General features: G+C 40.5%; 1 protein-coding gene across 1 annotated transcript in view; it reads left to right on the top strand.

Moving 5' to 3' along the window:
* The window catches only part of GMDS (GDP-mannose 4,6-dehydratase), a 687,968-nt gene that overhangs the window by 187,906 nt on the left and 482,525 nt on the right, over window positions 1-17,537 (top strand). The window contains exon 2 of the mRNA XM_079777570.1: window positions 3,007-3,051. Within this exon, the coding sequence (XP_079633696.1) occupies window positions 3,007-3,051 (45 nt within the window). The remainder of the gene's footprint in view (window positions 1-3,006; window positions 3,052-17,537) is intronic.

Below are 17,537 nucleotides of genomic sequence, written 5' to 3'. Positions count from 1 at the left end.
GGGACCTGGGGAAAGGACGAAGGGAGGCCCACTGGGCTCCCTGGGACAGAGACCAGGAGACCTCGCTGTGTTCTACTTCCCACTCATTGTGCTGCCCAGGGCCTATCACTTGGGAGGCCTGCCAAGGAAGTGAGGAGGAAGCGCATGCCACTACTGGTTCAGAATGTTCCAGCGCAGTTGGAAAGTCTGAGATGTGGCCTGGGTGAGAAGAACAAGACCTTATTGACAGGGTTCAGTCTTGTCAGGTCTGTTTCACATCAGCCTTCTACATAATCAGAGCTCTCCTGCCCCCATGGGCCTCTAGCACTTTCACCTCTGCCTCAAAAAAGACAAGAAAACCAACACTTTCTGTGCAACTGTGTTAGAACATAAAGCATTTTAACTTTTTATTCCAAGAGAAATTATAAAATGTGAAAAGTTTGGTGGTGTTGTTTGCTTCAAAATGATAACACCAACAAGATAAAACAAAAATACATACTTCTTAGGCTTTCCCACTTACCGTAAAAGTAGACATCTTACTGCAAATGCTTTTTCTATTAAGCTGTTTTCTTATTGATAACTTTGTAAGAGTACTGACTATTCTCACATTTCCGACGATCATGGAGAATGACCCGGCTTGTCCTGGTCAGAATTATTTAACCCCCTCATCTGATTTAGTTTGCATATTGGAAATTATGAAATTGTGTATATTTTAAGATTGAAAGGAAAAGGAATATGCCAAACTGCTTTTCTTTTTTCTCCACTTGAGTCTGCCAACCAGAATATTTATGTCAAAAAGTCAGAAGAAAATCTGCTGGAAGTTTTAGTGAGCCACAGAGTATGTCCCCTGTATGCCTTGCCTGGTCATCTTGCTTAAATTTATGCATGACTTCTGAATTAAGTAGTAAACATCCTCTGGGCAGTTCTGTCATTTTCCAGAACTTGTAGGTGTCTCCAAGTCAAATAATGGTAATAATAAGGACCTTTCTTTTTCCTGGTGTATTAGATAGGAACTTTTGAAGTTAAATGGATTATTTTAAGCTTTTTGTTGTTGTTGTTTATTGTTTGTTTGTTTTTAATCCTTACTCGAGGATATTTTTCCCATTGCTTTTCTGAGAGAGTGGAAGCGGGGAGAGGAAAGAGAGAGAGACACTGATGTGAGAGAGACACATCCATTGGTTGCCTCTCACAAGAGGGATTGAACCTGCAACCCAGGTACATGCCCTTGACCATGAATCAAACCTACGACCCTTCAGTACACAGGCCAATGCTCCAACCACTGAGCCACACAGACCAGGGCTAAGCTTTTTTAAACAGAAAAAATCAAAGAAAACCTGAATATTACCAGCTATTTTTGAGTAAACAAATTTCTAGTAGTTGGAGCCTCCCATTTTTCTGTGCATCTGGATGGGATGGAGAGGACCTACCAGGACTAAAAACAGAAGAGCAGTTGCAGGATTGCTTTCAAAATGTCTATGCAATTCATTTTCTGAGCAAGGCTGGTGACTTTTTGTAATACCTCTAGAACAGCGATTTCTCATACTTTCTGTACCTGCCAGTGGCACATGGAATATATTAGTTTAAATGGACCATTCTTACCTAGAAAATTTTAAATGAATTATAAAAAACTGGTTGAAATCCCTGTGTTTAGTCAAACAACCTTAGGTACTTTTTTTTTTAATCCTTACCAGAGGACATGCTTAGAAAGACAAAGGGCAAGAGTGAGAGAGGGAGAGAGAGAGAGAGAGAGAGAGAGAGAGAGAGAGAGAGAGAGAGAGAAAGAGAGATCCATTGGTTGCCTTTTGTACATGCCCCAACCTGGGTTCGAACCTGCGACCCAGGTATGTGCCCTGGATGGGAATCAAAGTGGCAACCTTTTGGTGCATAGGACAGCATTCAACCTACTGAGCTACATCGCTGGGCTAGACACCCTCATTTAATGTAGAGATTAACTGCATGATTTAAGATGCATACAAATTAAGTATTTATTATTTTATAAAAAAGATAAACAACTTTCTTTTAAGACACAACCAATGGATGTGTCTCTCTCACATCAACACATATATTTAGTGATAATAATACGAATCTGATCATGTCTGCCACCTTCCCTCCCTGATCCCCACCTCAAAATCCTTTCTTTAGTGACTTTACAGAATCCTTAGATTAGAAGCAACCTCTCACCACGCCTGGAAGGCCTCCCTACAAAGGCGCTCTCCTTCCTCCTCTCCACCAAGGTGTCTTTTCTATGATGTCAGCACCCTGGTGTTCTCTGCCTCCTCCTCACACTCACCCTGCTCTCTCCCCAAACCTCTATAACTACTTTCTCATCCCTTCCCCAATGATACCTTTTTGCAACTCTCAGAATTAGAGTTTTGTTTTACCAAGGCCTTCTTCTTTGCCTCACATATTTTGTATATTTTACATGCGTGATTTTCAAGCTTTTTTATCTCATGGCATATAAACAAATTGTTGAAATTCTGTGGCAAAAATACTTTTGCTGATGTGTCAAAAAATAGGTATAATTTTGATTCATTCATACAGGATGGCTATTGTGTTGGCTGTTGCCATTTTTTTATTTGACAATCTAAGGGAAAAGAGTTTAGTGACCCAGACTAAATAGTTAGGTGTTGCATGTTTTAAAAATTATTGGAGCACATTAGTTGAAATTTGCTGTTTTAAACGCTAGCGTGGCCAAACCTAACTCTAAATCCATCTGCTTCTGAAGCGTCATGTTCTTCCTTTAGTCCCATGTTAACCCCCTGGATTTTAGCTTCTTTCTCTGTATGACAATGATAACACTTTACTGTGCATTCAGATGAAATAACGTCTATGAAAATGTATAGTCACCAGTGGGACACCTTTTAGTGTTTACCATCTTCATCTGTATTACTTTTATTTTATTTGCCATGATTCATAATTTAAGTTTATAGAGCCTCTTAAATGCTTTCCTCAAAACTCCAAGTCTTGGCTGCCTTCTTGACTAGCCATGATGGGCCTGATGTTTTCCAATTTTCCTTCTCTTCCCAGGATGGTTCATACTTGGCTGAGTTCCTGCTGGAGAAAGGCTATGAGGTGAGTGACTCAGTGAGCAAGCACAGGCTGGTGGAGTCACTCGGACACAGTGGCCTCCCGCTTCCTCTGCTGCCGTCCTCCTGTGCGTGTTTTCCATTGAAACCCTGATAACAAATCATAATCAGGGGAAGAATGTGCCTTTTGGCTTGTAACCATGCCAGCTCATTGTGCTGTTTATCTGCTAGTGAGCACTGGTGGCTTCCCCTGTTCCTTAGTGTTTAACTGCTCTGCACGCTTCCCACATTCTCAGATAAAGCAGCAACCTGTGTAAGCTAACAGCTATAACATCATTAGGGTTAATTTATGATGTGATGTGTTACATAAAAAAGTTCCACTCACAGTGAAGTCACTTAATTCGGAAATTACACAGAGCAATAAAAACCAAGTTGATCTCAGGCAAGCTTAAATGAAAAATTAACACTTACAGATTTTGCTTTCTGAAAGGTGGCCATATAATTTATGGAAGCTGGAACTTTGGGGTTCGCTACTATCATCATCATTATTGCTGTCTTCTTTTTCTCCTCCTTCTTCTCCTTCAACACTTCCTGCTTTCTTTAAAAGAAGCAAGGGTACTGTATTTTAAATTTGATACAGCTTTGTGTGTACGCCTTACCTTTTTAAAAACCAGTTTTCAGATATGTATATCTATATAAATTCATGTTATACAGAGAATAAAAACCTGCACAGTGATCCATATGCCCTGGCCTGATTTGGGAGTTTTTACATTAATCATTTTGGATTCTCTGTTTATCCCAATTGGAGGTGCATCGCACTATAGGTAAATGGGCAAACACCAGCAAGGAATTTGGCATCTAACCACCAAAAGGATTTGAAGGAAACGTATTTTATTACTTTAACTCATAATCCTTTCTGAGAGCCTTGACTTTTAGACTTTAAGAAGTCAGTGGTGGGGGTGTGTGAGGAGACATATGTACTACTATTTGTAATACCTTAAACAATAAAATAAAATAAAATTTAAAAAAAAGAAAAAAAAGAAGAAATAGCAGATATGTTTAGTACCTTTTGTACCCTTATCTAATAGCTATTTCTGTATCTTGTAATAATATGAAAATAAGGCCATGTAATTATTTTATGTAATTATGTGTATGTATTACACATGTAATTACGTGTACGTATTATACATGTACACATATATTTATATACGTAGATTCCTACTATAATTGAGTGATAGACACATATTCTAAAGAGCAACAGATTTTAGAATAGATTATATGTCATGTAGAAGAGTTTTTTTTAGGTGCAGACTTTTTTAAAAAATATATACTTTTATTGATTTTAGAGAGAGAGGAAAAGAGAGTGAGAGATAGAAACAAAAATGAGAGAGAAATATCAACATTGATCCATCGGCTGCCTCCTGCACATTCCTTACTGGGGATTTATCCTGCAACCTACGCATATACCCTGACCAGGAATCTAACCAGTGACCTCTTAGTGCACGGGTTGACACTCAACCACTGAACCACACCAGCCAGACCAGACTGGTTTTTATTCAGGCTAGATTAACATAATCTTTCAGTAAATCTAAAAGGAAAGGTGTGGCAGAGAGACCTTGGACAAACAAGAGGTCTTTGGTAGCTAGAGAGGAGTTAGTGATTGGGTTGTGTATTGAGTAAAAGAGAAGGCGCTGAGTAATAATTCATGAGTTCAGAAGATGCTACTCGAAAATCTGGCACCTTGACATAATGGATATTTTAGATGAAGGAGTCTGAGAAAATGGCAGAAGTTTCTCCTGTAAATCTGTCTTTATCAGTTTAATGTAGAGGAGGGAAAATTTTTCTTTGACCCTCCTAGGGTCCCTGCCTGGGTCTGAAAATTAAATTGAAAAGCATACAAATTTATTTAATAAAAGTTTTACATGACAGGAAGCTTTCATGAGGAACTGAAGATATGAAGAAACAATGAAACCTAAGTATTTTTATATTAGGTTTGATGGAGAGGGGACAGTCATGGAGAAGTATGGTAGTTCGAGGATTGCAAGGTAAGTGTAGTACACTGGGGGAAACCTAGCAAGGTCTATTTGTTAGGATTCTTATAGATGTCCTCTTGTTTTTGGAGATAAGGATGCTCCTCTTCTCTGCGTGTAGAGAGATCACCTCTTACGTGAGGGCTCTATGACTGCTTCAAGGGAAAGGGCAGGGGGAAGGTCAGAGTGGCCATCCTGCTTCTGCCATTTCCTACAACTCCTTCAGCCTAAATTATTCAATATGCCAAGATGCCGTATTTCAAGGTAGTGTTCCCTGAACCACATTGTAGTCATCACAGTTATGGAAGAGAGAGGTGGTACATCAGAAGGAATGCTCGGACTGCATAGGTGTTAGGGTCTACTTACAAGGTGGACACAGGGGACTGAGACTTGAGATGAGGATGGTGGGAACAGGGAGTGTCTGTAGCTAGTCCAGAGAAAAGGGAATGGCCTTGTGAGGTATGGTGGGCTCTGTGACAAGTGGTGGACTAATGATAGGGTCTGGTGTCTCTGATAGCTGGTGGACAAGTGATGGGCCTAGTGTCTGTGATAGATGGTGGGCTAGAGACGGGGCCTGGTGTCTGCGATAGATGGTGGACTAGTGATGGGGCCTGGTGTCTCTGATAGCTGGTGGACTAGAGACGGGGTCTGGTGTCTGTGATAGCTGGTGGATTAGTGATGTGGCCTGGTGTCTGTGATAGCTGGTGGATTAGTGATGGGGCCTGGTGTCTGTGATAGCTGGTGGATTAGTGATGGGGCCTGGTGTCTGTGATAGCTGGTGGATGATGATGGTCTGGTGATGGGGCCTGGTGTCTGTGATTGATGGTGGACTAGTGACGGGGCCTGGTGTCGGTGATAGCTGGTGGACTAGTGATAGGGCCTGGTCTGTGACAGGTGGTGGACAGTGATGGGGCCTGGTGTCTGTGATAGCTGGTGGACTAGTGATGGGACCTGGTGTCTGTGATAGCTGGTGGACTAGTGATGGGGCCTGGTGTCTGTGACAGGTGGTGGACTAGTGATGGGACCTGGTGTCTGTGATAGCTGGTGGACTAGTGACAGGGCCTGGTGTCTGTGACAGGTGGTGGACTAGTGATGGGACCTGGTGTCTGTGATAGCTGGTGGACTAGTGATGGGGCCTGGTGTCTGTGACAGGTGGTGGACTAGTGATGGGACCTGGTGTCTGTGATAGCTGGTGGACTAGTGATAGGGCCTGGTCTGTGACAGGTGGTGGACAGTGATGGGGCCTGGTGTCTGTGATAGCTGGTGGACTAGTGACGGGGCCTGGTGTCTGTGATAGCTGGTGGACTAGTGATGGGACCTGGTGTCTGTGATAGCTGGTGGACTAGTGATGGGGCCTGGTCTGTGACAGGTGGTGGACAGTGATGAGGCCTGGTGTCTGTGATAGCTGGTGGACTAGTGACAGGACCTGGTGTCTGTGATAGCTGGTGGACTAGTGATGGGACCTGGTGTCTGTGATAGGTGGTGGACAAGTGATGGGGCCTAGTGTCTGTGATAGATGGTGGACTAATATTCAGACCTGTGGACTAGTGATCAGTCATGTGGTTCCTCTGGATGTGGTGGATGGTAAACATTCTCAAATATTTGTCTTCCACTGGCATTTGAAATTTTAAGAGCAGATCTGATTCTGATAAAGATAGACAATAGAAGGCCCAGTTGGCAAGTCACAGTCAATGGGTGGCATGAATCATTGGAACAATGATTGGCAAGAGAAGAGAGGTTGAGGAGTGAGATTACCTAATGTGATATAAAGAAGTACTATAGACAATACAGAGGTACAAAGCATAACCAGAAATGATTCCTCCTTATAGCACAGGGAAAATGTGAGTTATGTAGAAATGAGGTGGAGTAAAAAGGTGTTTACCTGAAATGTATTCAATTTTAATAGGCTGCTGTCTGTAGTTTTAAGAGATTGATAAAATTGGAGAATAAGAAAGGAATAAGTATTGCTGGTAGCACAGGCTTTATCTTTCTGTCTTAGGTCAAAGTAAATATGAGAGTGATTTTTTGAAGAGGCTACATTGGAAAATTTCCAGAATTATCAGCCAGAAGTCCCTGGTTGCTCAAGACCATGAGCAAAATAACAGGTTTATTAAATAGCATGTCGTAGAATAAGAGTGGGATACATACCTGCATTGACAGGGTCAACATCAGCAATTTTGGGTGGGCATAGACTTCTAATTCAGCATGTGCTCAATCTTCAATGTGCATCAGAATCTTCCAGAGCCCATTGTAACACAGATGGCTGACTCAAAGGTCTGGAATCTACCTTTCTAACGAGCCCCTAGTTGTAACTGATGCTGCCCTCCTGGGTACTACAGTTTGAGAACCAGTGCAAACTAAAGATTCAGATGAGATAATTAAATAATAAGATAATTTGTGGGGACTTGCTTCTCTGAGCTTTCATATGATTTTGAATCTGAACTTTGTATAAGGAATATCACTAGACTCAGAAGTAACTGCAAACAACATACTTTGGGGCAGCAATGTATAAGCAAGAGCAAATAAACACTGAGAAGAAGAGCTACAAATTCTATGAATAGACAATACTGAGGCTGAGTTCTTCTTAGAAAACAGAGGGGCAGACTTTAACTAGCTAGCATAGCAAGGTCAGTCTTTTATTGTGAAAATGGGAAGCAACAGTCAGCTGGAGGGAGGCAAGTTGGAGTAGATGGGTGGTTGGGTAGGGATGATGGGCCTGCATGGGCAAGAATAAACTCTATAGAAAGTTAACATAACACAATTAAATATAACCCTTTACTCCTTTTTAGTAAAAAAGAAAACAACAACCAACAGAGTAAAGGTATAAAAAGGTTGGCTAATCTTAAAGTAAAAACATACATTGGCAAACAACTTGAAAAGGAATGTCATGTATTAATAGATTGATTAGTCTATATTAAATACCTGTACGACTTCACACAGTAGATACGAAACTGTTGGACATAATCACCTAATTTGGCCCCTGAAATCCTCCCATCTAGTCATGTTTTGAATGAACTATTTTCACGTGAAAAAGTGAAGGAATGCTTTATCCCTGGTCTAGTTCTTATTGAGAAGAGACTCTATTTGAAGGTTTAAAGTTACAGTTTTAAATCTTGATTGTTTCTTGAATTTTGATCAAGATTAAACATTAAGGAGAGCATAAGGAGAATGGGTCTAACCCTAGTTCATTATTTATACAATATCTATAGGTGCCACTCATGATGAGGAAAACACTAAGAATTGTCAGGTTTTATAGAATATCACCCTTTAAAATGTTATATATTTGCTCCTTTAAAAAGACAAAGAAAAGAGGAACAAAATTATAAAGAATAGAATGGCAATAACTACATACCTATAATAATCATTTTAAATGTAAATGTATTAAAGGCTCTAATTAAAAGACATGGTATAGCTGCATGGATAAGAAAACAAGACCCACCCTGGCCAGGTTGGAGCGTGGTCCCATATACCAAAAGGTTGCGGGTTTGATTTCCGGTCAGAGCACATACCTAGGTTGTGGGTTTGATCCCCGGTCAGGGTGAGTATGGGGCAACCAATCAATGTTTCTCTCTCACATCGATGTTTTTCTCTCTTCCTTCCTCTTTAAAATCAATTTGAAAAAACCTCACATATCCTTGGGTGAGGATTAAAATAAAGAAAAGACCTATTTATATGCTGTCTACAAGAGACCTACCTCAAAACGAAAGACACACAGATGAAGTAAAAGAATGGAAAAAGATATTTCACGGAAATGGCAACAACAAAAAAAGCTGTGGTAGATATATTTGTATCAGGCAAAACAGACTTTCAAACAAAGGATATAATAAAAGAAAAAAAAGAACAATACATAACGATTGAGGGATCAATCCAACAAGAGGATATAACTCTTGTAGACATTTTTCATCCAACGTAGGGTCATCTAAATATACAAAGCAAATTTTGATGGACATAAAGGGTGAGATAGAAAGTTATACAGTCATAGTAGGGGATGTGAACACCCCATTGACATCAATGGATAGATTTTCTAGACAGAAAACCAACAAGGATACAGTGGCCTTAAATGATATACTAAATCAGGTGGATTTAATTGATAGTTTGAGAGCATTTCACCCCAAAAAACAGAATATACATTCTTTTCAAGGGCCATTTTCCAGGATGGATCACATGTTAGAATACAAAACAAGTCTCAATAAATTTAAGAAGATTGAAATCATACCAAGCATCTTCTCTGACCATCTTCACATGGTATGAAACCAGAAATCAATTAAGAGAAAAAAGCTGAAAAGCACACACGGAGGCAAAATAACATGTTAATAACAATGAATGTGTTAACAACAAGAACAAGGAAGAAATCAAAAGATACCTTGATACAAATGAAAATGAGAACACAACAACCCAAAATCTATGGGACACCAGTGAAAGCAGTCCTAGTAGGGAAATTCATAGTATTACATGACTATCTCAGGAAACAAGAAAAATCTCAAATGGACAATATAACTTTACACTTAAAAGAACTTGAAAAAGAAAAATCACAAAGTGAATAGAAGGAAGGAAATAATAAAGATGAGAGTGGAAATAAAATAGAGTCTAAAATATAATACAAAAGGTCAATGAAACCAAGAACTAGTTCTTTGAAAAGATAAACAAGATTGATGAAACTTTAACTAGACTCATCAAGAAAAAGAGAGAGAAGACCCAAACAAAATCAGAAATCAAAGAGAAGTAACAAATGACACCACAGAAATACAAAGAATTATAAAAAAATATTACAACTTTATGCCAACAAATTGGATATTCAGGAAAAAATGGATCAAGTCCTAGAAACATACAATCTTCCAAAACTGAATTAAGACAAAACAAAAAATCTGACCAGACTGATTGCAACTAAGGAAATTGAAGCAGTAATAATAATAAAAAAAAGTGCCTACAAAAAAAGTCCTAGACCAGATGGCTTCATGGGTGAATTTTACCAAACATTAAAAGAAGAACTAACACCTGTCCTCAAACTATTCCAAAAAATTCAAGAGGAGGGAAGACTCCCAAGCTCATTTTACAAGGAGACCTGCATTATCCTAATTTTAAAACCAAATTAAGAAACTACAAAGAAAGAACATTATAGGCCAATGTCCCTGACGAACATAGATGCAAAAACCCTCAACAAAATATTAGCAAATTGAATTCAGCAATACATTAAAAAGAAGATCACACATTATGATCAAGTGGGATTTATTCCTGGTACACAAAGTTGGTACAATATCTGCCAATCAGTTAACATGATACAACACATACCCAAAATGAAGGATAGAAATCATATGATCATATCAGTAGATGCAGAAGAAGCATTTGATAAAATGTAGCACCCATTTATAATGAAATTTCTCAGCAAAGTGGGAATAGAGAGAATATATTTCAATATAATAAAGACCACATATGACAAACCCATAGCTAACATCATACTCAATGGGCAAAAACTACAAGTATTTCTCTTAAGATCGGGAACAAGACAGGAATGTCTACTTTCACTATTATTATTTCACAAAGTAGTGTAAGTCATAGCCACAACAGTCAGACAACAAGAAGAAATAACAGGCATCCAAATTAGAAAGGAGGAAGTAACAGTCATTATTTTCCTATGACATGATACTGTATATATAGAACTATTAGAACTTATAAAGGAATTTAATAAAGTAGCAGGATACAAAAGAAATATTTTGAAATTGGCTGCATTTTTATATATCAACTAGAGGCCCGGTGCATGAAATTCGTGCACTGGGGAAGGGGTGTCCCTCAGCCCAGCCTGCACCCTTTCCAATCCGGGACTCCTCGGGGGATGTCCGACTGCCTGCAGTCAGACATCCCTCTCACAATCCGGGACTGCTGTCTCCCAACTGATTGCCTGCCTGCCTGATTGCCCCTAACTGCTTCTGCCTGCCAGCCTGATCACCCCCTAACCACTCCTCTGCCAGCCTGATTGATGCCTAACTGCTCCCCTGCCAGCCTGATTGCCCCCAACTGCCCTCTCCTGCCAGCCCAGTCGCCCCCAACTTCCCTCCCCTGCCGCCCTTGTCGCCCCTAACTGCGCTCCCCTGCCGCCCTGGTCACCCCTAACTGCCCTCCCCTGCCAGCCCGGTCGTCCTCATCTGCCCTCCCCTGCAGGCCTTGTCACCCCTAACTGCCCTTTCCTGCAGGCCTGGTCCCTCCCAACTGCCCTCCCCTGCTGGCCTGATCGCCCACAACTACCCTTCCCTGCCAGCCATCTTGTGGCGGCCATATTTGACCACATGGGGGTGGCCATCTTGTGTGATGATGTGAGGGTCAATTTGCATATTACCTCTTTATTATATAGGCTAATTAATCATTAGAAAGGGAAATTAAGTACACAAACTATTCAATTACAATTAAATGAAAAAAAAAACAACAACATAGGAATACATTTAGCCAAGTAGATAAAAAGACTTGTACTTGGGCAATTATAAAATAATGGAGAAAAAAATTGAAGAAGATAGAAATATATGGAAGCATATACCATTCTCATGGGTAGAAAGAATTAACATTATTAAAATGTCCATACTACCCAAAGCAATCTATAGTTCAATGCAATCCTTATCAAAATACCAAAGGCATATTTCACAGAACTATAGCATAATTAAAAAATTTATATGGAACCACAAAAGATACCCAATAGCTACAATAATCTTGAGAAAGAACAAAATCAGAGGTATCACACTACCTGATACCAAAATGTACTAGAAGGATATAGTAATCAAAATAGCATGGTACTGGCATAAAAACATACATAGATCAATGGAACAGAATAGAGAACCCAGAAATAAAGCCATGCCTATATGATCAATTAATACTTGACAAAGGAGGTGAGAACATACAATGGGATAAAGACAGTCTATTCAATAAATGGTGTTGGGAAAATTGGACAGATATATGCAAAAAAGTGAAACTAGACCACCTTCTTACAGAACATACAAGAATAAACTTGGAATGGATTAAAGACTTAATCCATTAAAGACTTAAATGTAAGACTTGAAATCATAAAACCCCTAGAAGAATACATAGGCAGTAAAATTTCTGACATTTCTAATAGCAATAATTTTTCTGATTTATCTCATCTAGTAAGGGAAACAAAAAGGAAAATAAAAAAATGGGACTACATCCTACTAAAATTGTTTTGCATAGCGAAGGAAACCATCAACAAGACAAAAAGACATCCAATTGAGTGGGAAAAGATATTCACCAATGATATGTCTGATAAGAGGTAAATATCCAAAATTTATAAAGAACACATGCAACTCAACACCAAAAAAAACCCCAAATAGTCCAATTAAAAAATGTGCAGAGGACCTAAATAGACATTTCTCCAAAGAGAACATATAAATGAACAATAGACATATGAAAAGCTGCTGAACATCACTAATCATCAGAGAAATGCAAATGAAAACCATAATGAGATATCACCTCACACATGTCAGAATGGCTACCATCAATAAATCAACAAAGAACAAGTGTTGGCGAGGATGTGGAGAAAAGGGAACCCTAATGCACTGTTGGTGGGAATGCAGACTGGTACAGCCACTGTGGAAAACAATATGAAGAGTCCTCAAAAATTAAAAATGGAACTGATATATGTCCCCATGTTTCTACTTCTGGGTATATATTAGAAGAAACCCAAAACACTAATGCAAAAGAATAGATGCACCCTTATTTTTATTGTAGTGTTATTTACATAGCGAAGGTATGGAAGCCACCCAAGGGCTTATCAGTAGATGAGAGTTTAAAGAAGTGGTGATTATATATATACTAGAGGCCCAGTGCATGATTGAATCATGCACGTGTAGGGTCCCCTACACACTTTTGCTTTCGATCGCGGGGGAGCTGGGTGCCTGTCTGCTGGTGCACCAGGCCTTTCAGAAGCCTCTGGCGCGGCGAAGGCTTCTGAAAGGCCTGGTGCCTGAGCGGACAGGCACCCAGCTCCCCCGCTTTTGATGGTCTGCGGTGGGATGTGAGCTCGCTGCCTCAGAGGCCCATTCTGTGCCGCAGCACAGCCATGGCACAGATGCTGAGCTCGAGCTGCCGCTGGCGATGCGAGCTCAGCATCCCGCCGGCCCAATTGGCCACCCTGGCCCCCCCAAGTCCCGCCCCCCCGCGCCTCCTGGCCAGTCGCGGGCATAGTGAAGGTAGGTCAATTTGCATATTTATCTATTATTAGGTAGGATATATATATGTATGTATGTATATTTACAATGCAGTATTACTTGGCCATAGAAAAGAATGAACCCTAGTTGGTTTGGCTCAGTGCCTAGAGCATCGTCCCTCAGACTGAAGGGTTCCTGGTTTGATTCTTGTCAAGGGCACGTACTTCGGTTACAGGCTCCATCATGGCCCCAGTTGGGTGTGTGCAGGAGGCAAGTAAAAAATGTGTTTCTCTCATATCAATGTTTTTCTCTCTCTGTCTCTCCTCTTCCCTTCTACTCTCTCTAAAAATCAATGGAAAAATATCCTCCAGTGAGGATTACCCCCCAAAAAAAGAAAGAAAAAAAGAATGAAATCTTACCATTTGTGATAACATGGATGGACCTAGAGCGTATTATGCTGAGTGAAATAAGACAATCAGAGAAAGAGAAATACTATATGATTTCATTTATATGTGGAATCTAAAGAACAAAATAAACAAACATACAAAATTGAAACAGACACATAGATACAGAAAACAGACTGATGTTTGCCATGGAGGAAAGTGGTTGGGTGACAGGGTGAAAAATGTGAAGGGATTAAGAAGTACAAATGGGTAGCTGCAAAATAGGCACATGGATTTAAAATACAGCATAGAGAATATAGTCAATAATCTATAATAATAGAGGAATATGCAAATCGGCCAGGACACCATCACCTAATGACCAATCAGGACGGGGGCGGGGCCATGGCAGAGAGCTCTCAGCACGCCTGTGCCGGGGTCCAAAGGGCGCGGAGAGGAAGGGAAAGCAGATAGGCAGTTAGGGGGATCAGGCCAGGAGGGGAGAGCAGATAGGCAGTTAGGGGGATCAGGCCAGGAGGGGAGCGCAGATAGGCAGTTAGGGGGATCAAGCCAGGAGGGGAGAGCAGATAGGCAGTTAGGGGGATCAAGCCAGGAGGGGAGAGCAGATAGGCAGTTAGGGGGATCAGGCCAGGAGGGGAATGTAGATAGCCAGTTAGGGGGATCAGGCCAGGAGGGGAGAGCAGATATCAGTTAGGGAAATCAGGCCAGGAGGGGAGCGCAGATAGGCAGTTAGGGGGATCAGGCCGGCAGCTGAGAGCTGTTAGGTAGTTAGGGGGATCGGGCCAGGAGGGGAGAGAAGTTAGGCAGTTAGGGGGATCAGGCCAGGAGGGGAGAGCAGTTAGGGGGAGCAGGCCAGCAGGGGAGAGCAGTTGGGGGTGACCAGGCCTGCCGGGGAGGGCAGTTGGGGGCGATCGGGCCGGCAGGGGTCGGCAGTTAGGGGCGATTGGGCCAGCAGTAGAGGGCACTTGGGGGTGATCAGGCCAGCAGGGGAGCAGTTAGGCATCAATCAGGCTGGCAGGGGAGCGTTTAGGGGGTGATCAGGATTGCAGGCAGAAGCAGTTAGAGGCAATCAGGCAGGCAAGCAGGCGAGCAGTTAGGAGCCAGCAGTCCCAGATTGTGAGAGGGATGTCTGATTGCTGGTTTAGGCCCGATCCAGTCAGACATCCCCCAAGGTGTCCCACATTGGAGGGGGTGCAGGCCGGGCTGAGGGACCCCCCCCCCCCCATGCATGAATTTCATGCAGTGGGCCTCTAGTATTATATGATTGTCTAACCACTTTTGTACATCTGAAACTATACAAAATAATACTGAATGTAGTCCTTATTTGCAAAATAAAATTTTAAAAATATGCAACAGGGGCCAGTAAACAAAACAAGAAAAAAAAAACTTTGTGTTTATTTCTACACATTATTGAAGGGCAAAGGGTAATTCTGTTTTATACTCTGTCAACTAGCTCAGAGTGAAGGATGGAAATGAGGTTGCTCAGCTTCCTGTGGAGAGGAAGCCAGTTGACCCTGGTGCTGGACAGCCTGTGTCCTAACCCTCCTCTGCCACTTGTTGGCTCTGTGGCTTTGGGCAAGTCATTGGACCTTCTAAGGCTTAGTCCCTTCCATGGATGGGGCTGTTAGGCACTCTTTTCCCCAAGGTTATCATGAAGATTCAGTGTGCACCACTCAGCCAGAAGAGCAGGCCTAAGCCATCAGTCGGACAGTCTGTGGTAGACAGTCCAGAGGAGCTCTGTGGGGGTCTACAGGGCTTATGATTATGGGAGTATAGAGTCACACAGTGCCTGGTGCTATAGGTTTTGTAGAAGGCTCCTTAGTCCAGTTCACTACTTATACTTAGCATTAGTGGAAGGCAGGATATTACATGTCCTAGGATCCTAGCCCTGTGCACATTATATTCCTTCCATCGTAAGGGAACAAGGAATACTGACATAAGTGAAGCTTCTTATGAAACTGCATTCTAGTTTCCAGTGCTTTTCCTAGAGTCATTGTTTGCAATGAGCCAGCAGCATATTTTTGTACACCTGAAACTAATGCCAAATAATATTGAATGTAAACTGCACAAATACAGAGAGAAACCAGATAAACGAAGGACAGAATTAAACCCTTTAAAAGCTAAAATTTATCTTGGAATATGTGAAAAACCTATATTAAATAACTGGATGACAACTACATCAACACATATAAGAAGTTAAAGAATAGGTGAATTGTGGGTTTCACTTCCAGGAAAGGTATCATAACTAGGAAGATCAGGAGAACAAAAATGGGATATAAAATATTGTGTAATTGTTATCTCAGAAATTATTTGTTAGGATATGGAGTTTCTGCTATTCCATTCTTGATCTGTGACAATCTCTGAAATACTTTTCTGGGTTGTTGGATATCCTAGAATCTATGGTGAAAAAAAGCTTTTTATGGTTTCATTTTGAAACCATAATGAGTGTTAGCATGATGGACCATGTCCATCCTTTCTTCTTTTTTTAAATTCTCACCAGAGGATACATATGTTTATTGATTTTAGAGAGAGACAAAGGGAGGGAGGGAGAGAGAGAGAAACATCGGTAGGTTGCTTCCCATGCGCACTTCAACCAGGGATCAAACCCACAACTTAGGTATGTGCCCTGACCAGGAATTGAACTCACAACCTTTTTGTATGCAGGATGATGCTCCAACCAACTGAGCCTCCCAGCCAGAGCCCCGCCCACCCTTTAACATGACTGCTTATAAGCTGCGTGGTCACAGGCAGCAGCCTCTGTAGAACTGGAGTAGTAATAGGAAGGTTGTGAAGATCAGGTATTTTAATATCTATAAACAACAGTGTCAGACACATAGTCATTGCCATGTACATGTTAGCTATTGATGTTACCCACACAACTTATACTTTTACAAAGAAAAACCAAACAAGTGGCATTAAACATACCCGGAAGGCATTATTGCATCCAAGAAAAATCTAGATACTGAAGAATTTGAAATCTAGTGGTAAAATTTTTCTATATTTTTCACTATATGAAATACTAAGTAAATAAACAAACAAATGGATTTCTTGCTTGGAAGAAGAGAGAAATGGAGGGAAGGCTGGAAGGTAAGAAGAAAGGAAGGATTTCTGTAAGTATTGCCTAATCAGACTAGGTTTTTAAGTCAAACCAACTTTGTTTTGACACAGAGAGCTTGGAATTTTCTTTTTCATCTCTTAGTTAAATGGGACATGAAATTAATTTGTCAAAATAATCACTTCCATTTATTTTAAGACCTCAGTTTTTCAGAATTATATTTTTTTGAATTGCCATAATTTAATAATGACTTTGATTAAGTTTATAGGGAGTCACATGCAGCTCATTTTTCTTTTCACTTTGGTTTTCTAACTCATCTATTTTCCCCCCAAATCCTTATAAAAACAAACAAACAAAAAAACCCTACTTAAATCCCTTCTGTAAAGAGAAAGCCACTAATCTCAAATTCTTAACTAGATTATCCAGTTTGCACACATTTTGGCTTGTCTTGAAGTTTGCATTTCACCTGTTTCAGAAGTGGACAGATTTAGCTTTCATAGTTCTTAGAACAATTGCTATCATGGAATAAGCATTTGGCCAGTCTTTTCTTTCCCTGTATACATGCACCAAAATTTGGGACTGAGGGAAAATTAAAACACATTATTTGGTATTAAAAAAAGGACACACAAAAAACACTAGTGCTTAATGCTCTATTGTCACCCTTGTATTATTTACATGCTGTAACTTTGTGCAGTTGTCTGATTTTCATACTGAATCCATCAATATTATTATTTTTTTTAAAAAATCAGAGCTTATATGTTTATATACAATGTATTTGTATATGGCATTTCTCTTGGAGTTATTCCAATATGTGACTTACCCAGAATTAAGCAATCAAGAGAAAAAATAGACTAAACCATATTTTTATTGTGTTTTTCATTGTCAAGTTTAAATTATCT

This window comes from Cnephaeus nilssonii, assembly GCF_951640355.1.
Source record: "Cnephaeus nilssonii genome assembly, chromosome: 7".
Taxonomy (NCBI): Eukaryota; Metazoa; Chordata; class Mammalia; order Chiroptera; family Vespertilionidae; genus Cnephaeus; species Cnephaeus nilssonii.
This window is presented reverse-complemented; position numbering and strand designations above follow the sequence as displayed.